Below are 14,423 nucleotides of genomic sequence, written 5' to 3' on the forward strand. Positions count from 1 at the left end.
ACATGGAATTATTGCTTGCTTACAGGGACAAGGACAGTGCACAGCAGCATGAGGGCTGCAGGATCAATTCTTCTGCCTCTGTTCTTATTGCAGTTACACATTGTATGTGCGAGTAAGCCACACTAAAAGTATCTTCTATATATTTTTCTCTGTTTTTGTGTTTCTGTGGTTTTTTTTCCTCCTGTGTCTTGTCTTTTCMTGAGGATCTCCTCATATTCCTACAGTAGTTCCTGCACTGACATCCAGTAGAAAGCAGCATGTTGTCCAACCTTGCTCCCTCCACACGACTCTCAAGCACAGAGAGTCTGTGAGCAGTTAGCTGAACTAGCCTCTCAAACATCAGTACCTAGGGGTGCATGTTTAAMTGTGTTAATGAACTCAGTTCAGAGGAGGCATGGGAAATTTTTAGCAAGATCAAACTGTGTAGAAGAGAATTGCCAAGGAACTGGGCATTGTCTTCTATAAAGATTTCTCCTTGATTTTATGAGGTTATCATGCAAGAATGGCTAACATTCTGGATAAGAACTTTCTTATGTGCAAAGACATCTGAGAGTTTTGTTCTGTGTCTTCTCCATCTGAAACAGGTTAGCAACAAATTGCAGTTTGCTAAAATTCAGCCTAACTATTTTGGATTCCAACCAATTTAAAAGCTGGTTTGCTTGCCTGAACTAGTGCTAGCCTTGCCTGAAATTATGCTTGATCAGCARTAGCATCTGAGGAAACTGTGCTCACATTGGCAAGCTGAAGTTTTTCCAGACATCTGTGAATCTCACTTTTCCCTCTCTCCTTTGGGATATGGTATTGCAGAGTAATAGTTACATGAGTTTCCAGAGAATGGGGACTGCTGATGTCCACCTTGCTGAGTTTACCCTCAGTCTGCAGTGTATTTCTTTGCCTTTGCATGAGGGATGTGCTGCACTTCCCAAGAGCAGTGTGGTACCTCAGCAGGACACTGCTCTGAATCTTCTTTCAGCCTCATGTCAGTTGGGAAGTTACTCATAGAAAAGTCTTATCTTCTACTAGGAGTGGTAAATTATAAATATAGGCTTAAACTGGGCAATATACAGATCTGACCATTATACTGCCACAGCATCCATTGTAGAAGGCTACTTARTTCTTAGCTTAAAATATGCAGTCATTTTAAAATACTTTTTTTCTGGTATTTATGACCCCTCTAAGTGACCACAGATTTGAAATGGAATGTTCTTTGCATATCAACATGTAAATATAATCTTGTTTTGTACCTGCCAGTCCCTTTTGGAGTTGTACATGCCCAGCCAGAACAGTAAGTTACCACTTGTGCTCAGGGGAGCCTGACTACACAGGCTCTCAGCTGTACTACCAAAGGATGTGAATTKGTACTACAGCTGCAGGAAAGCAATCTTACTAGACATAATGGTCATCGTCTAGTGGGATGAAAATTAAGAGAGGCTTAGATCTCACACAGAAAAATGAATAGGAGGTAAAATAGGTTTTACACCTCCTCATTATGTCTTCCTTGCATAAAACACAATCTTTCCATACATATTAGAGTATGTGCTCTTACAGGGCAGACAAGAAAAACAAAATTCAAAGTTCAACTGATGGAAGCAAATAGTATCAAAAGAAAGAAAGAAAAAGAAAAAAGGAGATATTTTCCTTCTATTAATTAAATGGTCATTTTGTTTATAAAAGCATCTGATCATATTCCTATTCAAACATCTTTCTGCCACTGGATCTCTGATTGCTTTCTGAATCATTTGTCCAGTCCCAGAATCCCAAAGCACTAGCGCRGGATGTTTAATCTCAGTTTTTGGTCCTTGCTTAAGCAGTTATTTTAAAACTCATTTCTGTTAGTGGAATTGTTAGTGGAATTAATAGTGGAAATAGTGGAATAGTGGAAAAATGCTATGTAATTCTACCTCAGCAAAATAAAGGGTAAAATCATGAATATTTGAAAATTGTAAACAAGAACAATCTAGATAATTATTTAGGATCTCTAATAGTTGTCATTAGCAGTAATGATGATGAAATTTACAAGTAAAGACAAAAGAGAAGAATATGAGGAAAAACTTTCCAATCGTGAGAGCTTCAGTTGTTGAAGAGAGTTTTGTGGGGAATGGTAGGAACTACATAATGGGCAGCAATTAAAATTCTTCTAAACAAAGCATTCAGAAATGTAATACAATACAAAACAGTTTTATATTGTCAGGGGGTGAACAGGTTACCTACTGTATTAATGCTAATTTTTGTGATCCTCATTTGAGGGAGAAAGAAATGAAATAGAATAAGGTACTCAAAATAGATTTTTTTTTTTCCAGCGCAAATTGAAGTGATACCATGCAAAATTTGTGGAGATAAGTCCTCTGGAATACACTATGGAGTCATCACATGTGAAGGCTGCAAGGTATGAGATTTTAATACAGCACAGTCATCAGCATCTGCATTAGCCTGGGGCATCTGTGTGCAAAATAATATGCTGTGACACTCTTTCAAGCAAGGGATGCCACAGGCTGTAAAGCCTGCTGCTGATATAGATGTGTTTCATGTCTAATTTTGCTAGTTGCTCTCCTTTTTCTCAAATAGTGTTTAGAATTGCCTTCTTGTTTGAAACATGAATTAATCACATCCGAGGCAGCATAAGTGCTGATACAGAGGCTAGCAAATGTAAGTCACACATGTTCTACCTTAAATTATCTTCAGAACTTGATTTGTTCTTTTGTTTCCTGTACAATCTGTACAGCATTAAAAGTTGGTGCAGTATCTCAGTTCAACACCTTTAAAGCTTAGAGGTTTCCGTTTGGTTGTATTTTAACTCCTCTGTATTTTCCACAAGCTAAACTCAAACTTCCAAAGGAAAAAATGCCTCAGTATATGCAGTATAAAGTGCAGTATAAAAGGATCCTTCCTTCTTTTAAGCTCTAACATAGAAGAATTGCTGGGAATTAGAGGCAGAACATTCTCCATGCTRCTTCTTCATGTTAGTCCATCTGCGGATCAATCAAATCAGTTCCAGTCAAACTCCAAGCTAAGTGAAGGGAGGCTTCAGTTTGCGATTTGAAAAGGCTCTGTTGTTACCTTATCTTGAGAATTATTTCATTACTCATGGAAATCCAAAATTTTATGCTGCACATGTCAGTATTTCAGCTTTGAGTTTAAATAGGAAATTGCAAATGTGTGGGGTGGAGCATCTCTGACTTCTTCTGTATGCAAAGAAACATTTAAGAGCAGATGCATCTTTGGAGAGTGAGATGTGAAGTCTGCACTTACTCAATGCTTTATGAAATTTTAAAACATCTGAAAAATCTTAAAATTTGAATGCACCCATCCCTGAAWGAGAGATTTAAAAGAGAGGTTTAAGACCAATGCATTGAGAAGCAATAAATTGTCAAAAATCATTTTCTCCTTTCTGAAATGCTAAGAATTGCAACTGAAACATCTCTCATTGTGATACTGTTTCTGGACTGGAAATAAGCATATTTTTATGATAATCACACAAAACAGGATTAGACTAATTGATCTGATACTTCAAAATTGGCACAAAAACACCATGAGAAAAATACTTTAAGCAGAAAAGTAGCTTCTTGTCTCTGTAGCCAGCCTACACAGAGCAGTCAGGGGTAGAGTCTCCTGTAGGTGTGATTAGTGTTAATGCCGGCCCTTGTGTGTGCTTGGAGAGGAGACAATACCTCTCAGCTCTGTATGTAGATTGCTTATTGAGATAAGAGCTCCTCTTCCACTTAGAGCAGTTTTAACCCTATTGTTTTTGTGCCAGCTTTGCAGTATCAGATCAATTARTGTGATCTTGTTTTGAGAGCTTGTCATGAAAAAAAAAAAAAAGATGTTGGTTTTCACACTAGGTCCAATGGGAAACGTTTCAGCTTGTCAAAGGTCTCTCTTTAGGTAGGCCTTGTCTTGGGCAGCCTAACTCAGCTCCTCATTGTCCAACAATTAAATAACTGTTTGCTAATAATGGCTCATTTCTTGCTCCTTTTGCCTGAACACTTTAAAAATCTCAATTAATTAAGAAGGAGAGCTACCCGTTAAGAAAGGGTAAACAAACGCACACTCGGGTCAGGACCCACCATCTAAGGATGGRAAATCCTTTCACTCAGCGTCTCTGCTCTAGCGAAGCTGCTGCAGATGCAGATGGCCAGTGCCGAAGGGACGTCGCCAACGCCACTGATGCTGTGGGCTGGATCCACTGAGCAAAGCGCTGGGCTCCTTGACCAAAACAGTGCTTCTGCCACTGTCTGTRCTGGAGGGGTGACACGTGAAAGTTTCCACTCTGTGTGTCTCCGTGGCACCTGGCTCATGGTGATGGACAAAGAGAACTGCTCAGGATGCAGACAGACTTCTTGTTGGTGTTGGGAATATTGGGAGAGCTGTCTTTAGGTCTAGCTCCTTGTTAATGAAGTGCCTTGTTCTTCCCCGAAGGGAATTATTATTTGTAAATATAGCCATTATTATTTAAAGATCCCCTAAACATATAACGTGATGCTCAACACCTTGTAATAAAAAGAATTTAGTTCTTATAGGAGAGCAGAAGAGTATGAAATTCTCCCTGAAAAAACAAAATTACCTATTATAAGTTAACAGTTAAAAGGAAATCTTGAGTTTTTTTCTAACAAAGAATAAACAGTAAACTCTTATGAGATTCAATTAATGAGGGAAAATAACTCTTTAAGATAAGACACAGTCAATCCTAGAGTGTTATTTGGATTTTTTTAACTTAACTTGGTTGGTTTGTTTCTTCTCTCAAATCCTTATTCACAGAGGAGCTACTGAAATCTAAGCTGGGAAATTCTACTTACATAAAAAGCAAGATTGACTGTAAAGTTCAGCAAATAGATGATAAATGTTCTACAATTAGTATCCTTTTAGCCTTAACTTAATGATAAATGTTCTACAATTAGTATCCTTTTAGCCTTAACTTAAACTCCCTCTACAACTGCAGGGGAGTTTTGGTCAAGCACAATCAGATATGTCCCCATCAGATTTTTCCTAGTAGTTCCCCTAAAGAATATCTGTGTTTCCCAGAGTGCATATAATGCAACTTAAATTAATTCTTAGCTATGTTATAGTCATTGATAAACCCAGTATAGGATGGATAAAGTGAATCTTTTTGCTGTTGACCTCATGAGCCATCCAGTGCCCTTAGTCCCCTCCATCGCTGTTGACACCCATGCTGTCCTTAAGCAGTTCACTAGGGCTTGAGCAAACCTTCACCTCTTGAAGGTGAATTGAGCCTTGTTACAGTTCAGCCTGCTCATTTCCCCAATGTCATTCACCCTAGGCATATAGCCTTTGCTGCTTCCATGTCTTATTATTAACACTTCTCAAGACAGAATACATTTTACCTGCTAGATTCTAAATAGGTAAAACAAATAATGATATATTCTGTGGGCATAGGAAATGTCAGTACTTTCTCATGGTAGTGTTTAAAGGTGTTGCTTTCTCCTTTGCATGTGAACTTTACCTGATACAGTCATTAAACCCCAGTGCTTTTGTGCATGCTTGAATTTGAATTACTTTTCACTCCTAAAGTGTCTCTTCAGATAAGATCAACATTTCCCAGGTTAAACTAAGCAGCAGTCTTCGGCTTCCAACACCAGTAAAAACTCTTGTTTTTATTTGCATTGGTTTTGCTAGTCTCTTTCCTTCAGGAAAGTAAAAAGTGAGAATGATTAGTTTTGCTATCTGTTTACAAATGTGTTTGTCCTCTGTTGGGAGGCATTAGATAGTACATGGTGGTTCATATAGGAGTGCATTTTGTAGCTCTATCACTTGCCTTGCCTGTTACTTGCCAAAGTAATAATTATACTCCTTATAGGATAATATACAAATCTTAAGTCTAGTAGTGAATATTCTTTAGTTTCATGATTCAAGGCAAAGCTAGAGCATCTGCAAAGCTGGGGCATTAATGAAAATGCACTTTTATTGGCRTCGTTAACATGGCTCTGTGTGTGCGCATACCTGTGCATGATAACTCTTTCTCTCCATGCTCACTCCTGGTCCCTAGGGATTTTTTCGGCGGAGTCAGCAGAACAACGCCTCTTATTCCTGCCCAAGGCAGAGAAACTGCTTAATTGACAGAACCAACAGAAACCGATGCCAACACTGCCGGCTGCAGAAGTGTCTTGCCCTGGGAATGTCTCGAGATGGTAAGGATCAGATCCCTGCTTCGCGCTTCAGTCCTTTGAAACTCCTTCTTGCTGCTGTCTAGTTGGAAGTCCCTGCAGATTTCTGCAAGGCGAGCAAGGAGAAGGAGTGATAYGCACGCTGCAAGGCAGAGCCTTGCTGTTCAGTGAAGAAAAGGAGTGCACTTTGATGGYAGAGGTGGGAAGAACTGCCAAATGGAGAGTAGCATGGGTCTGGCATGGAGAAAGTCAGGATTGAAACACGCTTTTCTGATCAAAAGCACAAAAGGGTCACCTCTGGAGAGGCAGATTCATACTGCAGTTTAGACCAACTCTCATTTTAGAGACATTAAATATTGATGTATGAAAGTGTCCTTTTCCTTGAAATCTCCAACGGTCTGTGACTGTAAATAGGCAGTTTCAAAACAAAAGCACATCTTGATCATATTAAATTTTTGTTGTTGTTGTTCTATTCAAAGCACTTGGCTGAACATTTTGCATTGTAAGGGAGATTTTTTTAACCAGTGCTTTGCCACCTGCCCCTGTGTAGATTTGTAAAATTGAAAATGGAATCTATCCCATGTGACACTACAGAGGAAGCTCCATGATATAAAGAAAGATGAGACCCTTTGGTTATGGGACAGCTCAAAGCCACTTTCCAACCTTTGATTGATCAGCTGCAGCCAGCAGACTGCCAACATGATCCAGGCAGGATCCCTTGGCAATGCCGTACAAAGCTACCTACATCCTACCTGCCCCAAGCACCACTGCCAATGCAGGCAGCTTCCAGATCATGGCAAGGTTTCAAATTCTCACGAAGTAGCAGGCCAGAATGTCATTCTTTTGAAGGCAGGTTGTATTAATTTGGATTTCCTTTTAGTGACATTCTGTCTTAAACAGTATACACAAAAGGTGTCTTTGTAAATTAATGTTCATTAAGTGATGTTACATGAAGCATATGAATATCTTTTATTAGATGGTTCACAGTTCATAAGCCTTTTTAAAAAAATTGTATTCCAATAGGTCTTTTCCATCTCAATATTTCCCATATTTCTTTCATTTCTTTGTAAAACCTTGTTAGATCTCTTTGGTCTGGGAGGGTTTTGCAGTCTAGCCTTTAATCCGTAGACCCCTTTGGTCCTATCATGTAGCATACTTGATGCCTTAGCTCCTGCTCCTGACCAAAAGAGATTGAAGTAGTAAAATTCCAGTAATTCATCAGCATGATGTGCTTTCTCCCTAGAAGTCATATCTCCCAAAGACTTGAGGTATCAGGACTTGAGGGGGGACATTTTTATTTTATGTCTTCCGAACCTGTAATTCAGGGACTGCTGCCTGCACACACACTGATTTTTGTGACAGCATCCCCTTCTTCTCTCATTGTTTATGTAAGATGCTTGTACTTAACCGTATTGAGGGCTCTCACATGTTTAGGATAGCCTTTGTGGATTTTTTTAGCAGAGAAATTRAATGTGAATTTTACCTCTCAGCTATATAACAGATTCATTTTTATCATGCGGAGGCAGGATGCTAATTGACAGCAGCTGGAGAATCCAATTAATGAATATATAATGAGAATAAACAGTGGGTGTTTGTTTTTATTACTGAGGCCCTAATATTAAAGAAAATATTCAGTTGCATTTTTCAAAATAAAGTCCTTGTATACTGTCCATAAGAGTGTGAAATGAATTGAGAGCAGACTCCAGAGGCAGCCTATGTGTTTGCATAAGGTAACTTGCAGCCTATGCRTTTACATAAGGTAACTTACAGCCCATGTGAAGGGGACTGTAAGCTGTGGTTGATAAAAGAGAAAAGAGTTGTTAGAATGAAGCACTGCAAACAAGTTGAAGGGCAGCTGTTCTCCCTTATGATTTTATCCTCTTTTAGTCCTCCTTCTAGTTTATAAAAGTTACTATTTCTTGTTCATTTTTGTTATCCATGCTATGATAAACTCTTTTAGATACTGCAAGATCTAACTTGCTCTAGAGCATGATAAGCTCTCTCTCCAATATCTAGACCGATATAGAAAGACAGAATTTAAAGACACACTAGGGGAAAAAAAACAATAATTTCATGTGACCCATTAAATATTTAGCCTGTATATTCACTCCCTAGAATTCTGTGGCAGTTAAACCTACTGTTTTTGAAAATTTTGGTGTTGATGTAATGAAGCCTGTTTTTGAAGAGAAGAGTTTGCACGCTGATGTTTTCCTCCCTTTCTCATAAGAGGAACACATGGATTTTGTGCTCAGAAATTATGTAAATTGATTGTGTAAATCCCCGAGTCTTGCCTCTGCGGATAAGATGACATTCATTTTTGTTGTTTACCTTCATGTCTTCACATCTGTTATTTTTCTGCAGGTTCTCACTCTAACCTGTAACATAAAAAAAAAAAAATAGGAAAAATGTGTGAAGATAACACCCCATTGAATGGATGCAATAATACGGCTTTAGGGTCTGTTTTCATCCAGAGTACTAATCCTGTTAGTGAACAGTTTAAAGGTTTGTGGAAAGTTGATAAATCACATGGGATATGAATCTAAAGACTGTACATTTCATATAGCTCCAGGTTGTTGTTTGGTGAACACAGAGAGAAGAGAAGAGAAGAGATGCAGGGCATTTTTAGCACTCATCATAAGTTACAAGTTACTTGATTGAGGCCCTTCCTGACAGAAAGAAGTTGCTGGCACCTTGTAAATCCAAACATTCAATACCTTTCCCTTTGTTAGACACCTATGATATAAACTATGCATCCTCTCTCACTTCTGTAGAAGAAGATAGATCTCTGCAGCAAAAGCAGTGTTAAAAGTAAATATCAGAAGAGCAACGGGAGCATGTGGAATTAATAGGGGATAAAAAGAGAGGGAGGGAATAATGCTTTGCATTGTGTTTTGCCTTTCAGCTGTGAAATTTGGAAGAATGTCCAAAAAGCAGAGGGACAGCCTGTATGCTGAAGTGCAGAAGCACCAGCAGCGGCTGCAGGAGCAGCGTCAGCAGCAGAGTGGCGAGGCTGAAGCCCTGGCCAGGGTCTACAGCAACAGCATCAGCAATGGCTTGAGCAACCTGAATAACGAGACCGGCGGCACTTACTCCAACGGGCATGTCATCGACCTGCCAAAGTCTGAGGGTTATTATAATGTGGATTCTGCTCAGCCTTCCCCGGATCAGTCCGGGTTAGACATGACTGGAATCAAACAGATAAAGCAGGAACCTATCTATGACCTCACTTCTGTACCAAACTTGTTTACCTATAGCTCTTTCAACAATGGGCAATTAGCTCCGGGGATATCCATGACTGAAATAGGTAAGGACTTTTCATGTTCCTCTGATGTTCAATTTGCAGCTTGTAATGGGTATATATAAATTAGATTACTCTATCATTTTTATTAAAATATTATGCAGGCATTCTATATGTCATTATGCAGTAATTATAGATGCACATACATATGTACGTGTAGCCAAACAGAGGCACAAAAGGAAAGAAAAGCAGTGTGGTAGTAATTAGTATAGTATAGAGGCAATTCACAGGACAGGCCAGCTTCTCTTGTGATTTTTTTGTTAATCAAAATCTGCAAATTATTCAGTTTCTTAAACCCAGCACTTCATGTGTTGTTTATGCAATAGGAGTACCAAAGCAGGTGATGAATCAATCAGAACCAAGTGATAATTAGCAGTGGGGAGCTTGTTTCAAATGCGCTCATTACTAGGACAGATAAATGATCTCTTCAGCCAGCCTCTCCTATTCTTATCAACACCCAGAACTCCCCTGGCAACTCATTCTGGTGAATTTATTGTGGAAAGCACCAGCTTCCCTAACTCTCTGCATGGGTGTACTTTTAGAGTAAGTTCACTGATCTCATGAGAGGTGCAGAAAGGTGGAGGTGAACGTAGTTATGTAGCCCTGCTCAACAGCTAGAATGCCTTGGAGAAGCATCTGTACTGTGACTTCTTCCTTGAAAAGGAGTAAAGAGACCTCTCCGTGAAATGTGAGAGCATGAAAGGCCAGTTAGAGATCATTCTCTAGGGAAGATTTTTTGCTCAGCTAATGGCTCCAGAACTACTGCTCCAGCCCAACTGGAAGCGGTGCTTTCTGATGTAAAGAAGAAACATCAAAGAAGGCTGGCATCCTAATTAGGTACTTCCCACCTCAGCAAGTGATGAATGCTGAGTCAGTTGTGGTTAGGAATATAATTAAAGGGTAATACTTCTTTAATTGAGTTTAATTAAAATGAAAGAATAAGAAGCTGAGGAAAAGACAAAGATGTTGCTCAATAGCACACACAACAAATGAATTAACGTCACGTTACAAACAAACTCTGCTTGGTCATACTGCTTTGCATATGCAAAGAAAAAAGATGCCCGTAAGTGCAAATGCATGCATGCACTGAGACAGTCAGAGGGTCCTGGCGGGAGATGACAGTTCAGACTGTCCGTGAATTTGGGTTTATGCACAGTTACAGGAAAGTTGGAACTGGTCTCCTAAATTGCTAGGATTCTACCCAAATTCTGTTCTGTGTCATTTATGACACCTGCAAGAGAGAGGTAAAGGTATTAGTGAGAGAAAGGTAGTATTACAGATTAACTGGCATAACTGAAAAGAATGGATGAGAAGTGCTATAAAATACTGGGATCACTGCACATCTGAATGTTATTTTCAGTGTTCTAAAACAAACAGCCTTTTAATGCTGCACTGGATTGTTGGAGCTTCTTTAAAACTAAATCTCCTAGTTAAAACAAGAAATCTCGAAAGCAATTATATGCATTGATTYCATATAACAATGTGCTTAAATTTTACTGTAGCATTGCATCCTATTCACTCCAGTGAGATTTAGGAATATATTCAGCTCATGTTAAGCAGAAGTCATCTGCCTAAACTGTTATGTGAAACCCATAGGCATACAGGAGTTGGAAAAACTGTACTGCACAAGTCCTTTGTCACAGATAAAAATTTATTTACACTATCTCATCTAGTGATGAACTGAGCAGTTGTTTTAGGTATTCCAAGTCATGTTACATCTTCTTCTCATTGGAAACTTTCTAGCAGCTCTTATGATGGTTGAGATCTCCAGTCTTTGTTCTTCCCTAATGTTTATATTCTTCAAATAATYTTTTTTTGTTCATTTTGATCTGAATATTTCACTATGAACAGATGTTTGAAATTCCTTCTACCTTTCAGCTACTTAAAAATTGCTGTAAGCCTTTCGAAGACATGATGATTTCTCCACAGGCAGGCCAGAATCAAAGCAGTCTTTATGGCTTCTGCTTTATTTACTAATCAATATCCAATTAGCTGTTTACTCTTACAGTGTTATTGCCTTGGTTGTTTCTCACTTAAAGTTTTCATGTATAGGGCTGACWTGATTAAGATATCTCTAGCTGCACTTTTCCAGGTTTGAATCTCYTCATCTTTTCCATACTCATTTTTCTAATCTTTTTGGTCGTGTTACATTATGCCTCAGTCCTCACTGATATTTGTGACTTCTCTCAATTTAGAATTGTCTCCTCATTTAATTAATATGCTGTGAATCAACTCTTCCACATTATTAATGAAAATGATAAATGCTTGTAAAGCAAGTCCTAACAATGGTCCCAGCTGCACCTGACTAAACAACTTGCTGCAATTGCATAAATTACTTTAGTATTTACTTTTTACTTGCTATCCAACAATAAGATTCTGCTCAAAATCCAAAGATTTTATTTCTCTGTCAGGTTCCATTATACATGCAATATTTTCTGAGATATTCTGTCAAATAATTTACACATCATTTGTATTCTTTTTTGCACATGTTAATTTTATATCCCAAAACATAAATGAATTGATCAAGCATATTTAGGTCGTTATTTTAACTTATATTCTTTTAAATTAAATGTGAAGAAGAAAAATCTTCAGAATAGCATTTCTTCAAAATAGTGCTTTTTTCTTCAAAATCTGCGTTCGACTTTGTGGAGGAAATTAAACTATTTCTCTTAAGAGTTAAAAAAACTTTAAACTTTAATGCTTCAGTGTGTGGCATTAGAGGGGCACAGAGGGCAAAACAGAGCTTTTCCTGACCTGCATGCACACCACCATCTCTAAATAACRGGCAATAGGGTATTGACAATTTTAAGTTACATAGGGCAGCCCTCATTGTCTTTAGAGCTGGTGCATTTCTACTTATGGACTGGTGCAGCTGATGAAGAGCAGGATGCAGGGGCAGGATAATGTAAGAGGCARTGTCTCCCATGTACAAGAGCAAGTTTCTTGCCTAATCCTCACAGTTCCAGTATGGGGCCAGGTCTTTCCCCACCGGGAAGGCAGGAACTCCCTGTGGTCCCTGCAGCAGCTGAGGCTGTGGGGGAGCTGCCCTTGCTTTTGAAGGGGAATTTTGGTGCTTCCACRCACGTTCTCCTGCTCGCAGGGAGAGCTGCAGAGGTCAGCCGGCATGCGGCAGTGCTGCGGGTAAAAGGGATTTCTGCTTCCTGACCCCCAYGGAAGGACACTAACGCTGGCTCCCCAGCGCAGCTTTAAATTAGCGGGTATTAAAGGCTTATTTCTAGAGTTTTGTCAAATTAAAAGGCCACCTCTTTTCAATATATGGGCATAATATTTGCTGTCACTGAGCTATGCATCCTGTTTCTCCCATGTGATGTGTGGCTCAGATACTGGTCTAATGGAGAGGTTTCCCTGGCTTGATTGCTGTTGAGATACCAGGTCATGATTTTGTAAAGATGAGGAAAAAAAATATTAGTGGATGCTGTTGTGGGGGAAACAGTCTGATTCAAGGAGCACTCCAGGTCAAACTGAAGAGTGCCCTGTGACTGCATATGTTTAGGCAGTCGATAAGGTGCCAGTAGAGAGTATACAAGGTCAAGCAGCCAAATCTCCTGTAATTACAGGGGAAAAAAAATATACCTATGTATATTTACAAGACATTTCTTCAATGACAGTACTATCTGAAGTAAGAGGCACCCAAATGCTTGGAGTGCTTATAAGTTTTTATCAAAACTGAAAATTAAATGGAAAAATTGCCATCCTTGGGCTTCATCTTACCTTTCCTCAGCCTCTTATGGCTGGGTCTGGCTGCTCCCTCTGGCAGACCCATGGTGAGGATTGGGRAAGAAATCACATATCCTGCCCACCAAATACCTGTGAAACACAGCCCTCCTGACTCTGCCTTTGCCTGGAAAATGACAGCAAGGCAAAACCTGCAGAATATTTCAAAGACTGGCTTAGGATGCGTATGCAAAAGAAAAGCCCCTTGGAAAACTGCAGATAACCTCCTGTACACATGTAATCTTTAATTTAGCTGGGTTCAAACATCCATCTCAGGTCCTTCTGTGAACAGCTTCATGTGCTGCAAAGTTTTTTACTCATTTTCCTTACCGCACTAGTGAGGAAATTTTTCCTGCCCTGGAAATACTCATTTTCCCACCCTGGAAATATTCATTTTCATACCCTGGAAATACTCCAGGTTCTTTTGCTGAGGATGTGTTTGGAAGCAGCCTCACACCTTTCCCCTTTCAGCAGAAATTCCCATTAACTTTGGCAGAATGCTCCTCCCGTTCAGGGATATGCTCAGCACCTACTCTGTGTATGCCACAACCCCAGCCTCACACAGGCCTCCTGGGAAGGAGGTTGTGCTGTGCTGKCGTGCCTTGCAAAATCACTTCTTGAAGCCCATATTTATCTATATACATTTTTTTTTCTTGAACTCTCTTCTCCACCTCTATGCTTTGTTCTCAATGCCAAGTCTAGTTTTAGTAAACAGCTTACACTGGTCATTCAGATGCTATGTGAAGGGGAACTGCAGGGACCAGATGACTCAAATTGCACTGAACCTCCCTCTGAATTAAAATCCAGACCTCAGGTGACACTAACAGCTGCTATGTTGATATTCCCTTTTTCGTGCAACTTCTTTCCTATGCTATGGCACACCACAAAGTCAAAGCAGAACTGGGCACCCCGTGACATTAGTCTGACATTAATCGTGTTTTTTTTAATCTATTTTCTTTTTTTTCTGCACCATGTTTTAGTATCCCTCCTGCAAAGGTAAGAGTCGAATTTTGCAGTTCAGGTGCGTGCCCCTGAAAAAGTAGCCCTATAGTTGTATTTTGATGGAGCAATGTTGCCATCTAGTGAGCACTTAAAAATATGCTTCCTATATATTCCTGTGCAGATACCCTTAGGGTATATTTCTCAMCATCATTACCTATTTAAAGGTGACAATCAGCATATATTAATATTTCAGTTCTGTGCTCTTATCAGTTCATCTGACATAACTTATGCCCATTCTCCTGGTATTTTTWAAATTAATTAATTAATTC

The 14,423-nt window shown here is 39.3% G+C and overlaps 1 protein-coding gene across 1 annotated transcript in view; it reads left to right on the forward strand.

Moving 5' to 3' along the window:
• The first annotated feature begins 2,000 nt into the window (after positions 1-2,000).
• Positions 2,001-14,423, forward strand: part of RORB (RAR related orphan receptor B) — a 35,049-nt gene continuing 22,626 nt past the window's right edge. Inside the window, exons 1-4 of the mRNA XM_026052014.1 lie at positions 2,001-2,061; positions 2,301-2,386; positions 6,002-6,143; positions 9,022-9,423. Coding sequence (XP_025907799.1) covers positions 2,001-2,061; positions 2,301-2,386; positions 6,002-6,143; positions 9,022-9,423 — 691 coding nt within the window. The remainder of the gene's footprint in view (positions 2,062-2,300; positions 2,387-6,001; positions 6,144-9,021; positions 9,424-14,423) is intronic.

This window comes from Nothoprocta perdicaria, unplaced genomic scaffold (genome assembly GCF_003342845.1).
Source record: "Nothoprocta perdicaria isolate Ctin4 unplaced genomic scaffold, notPer1 scaffold_82, whole genome shotgun sequence".
NCBI classification, from domain to species: Eukaryota; Metazoa; Chordata; class Aves; order Tinamiformes; family Tinamidae; genus Nothoprocta; species Nothoprocta perdicaria.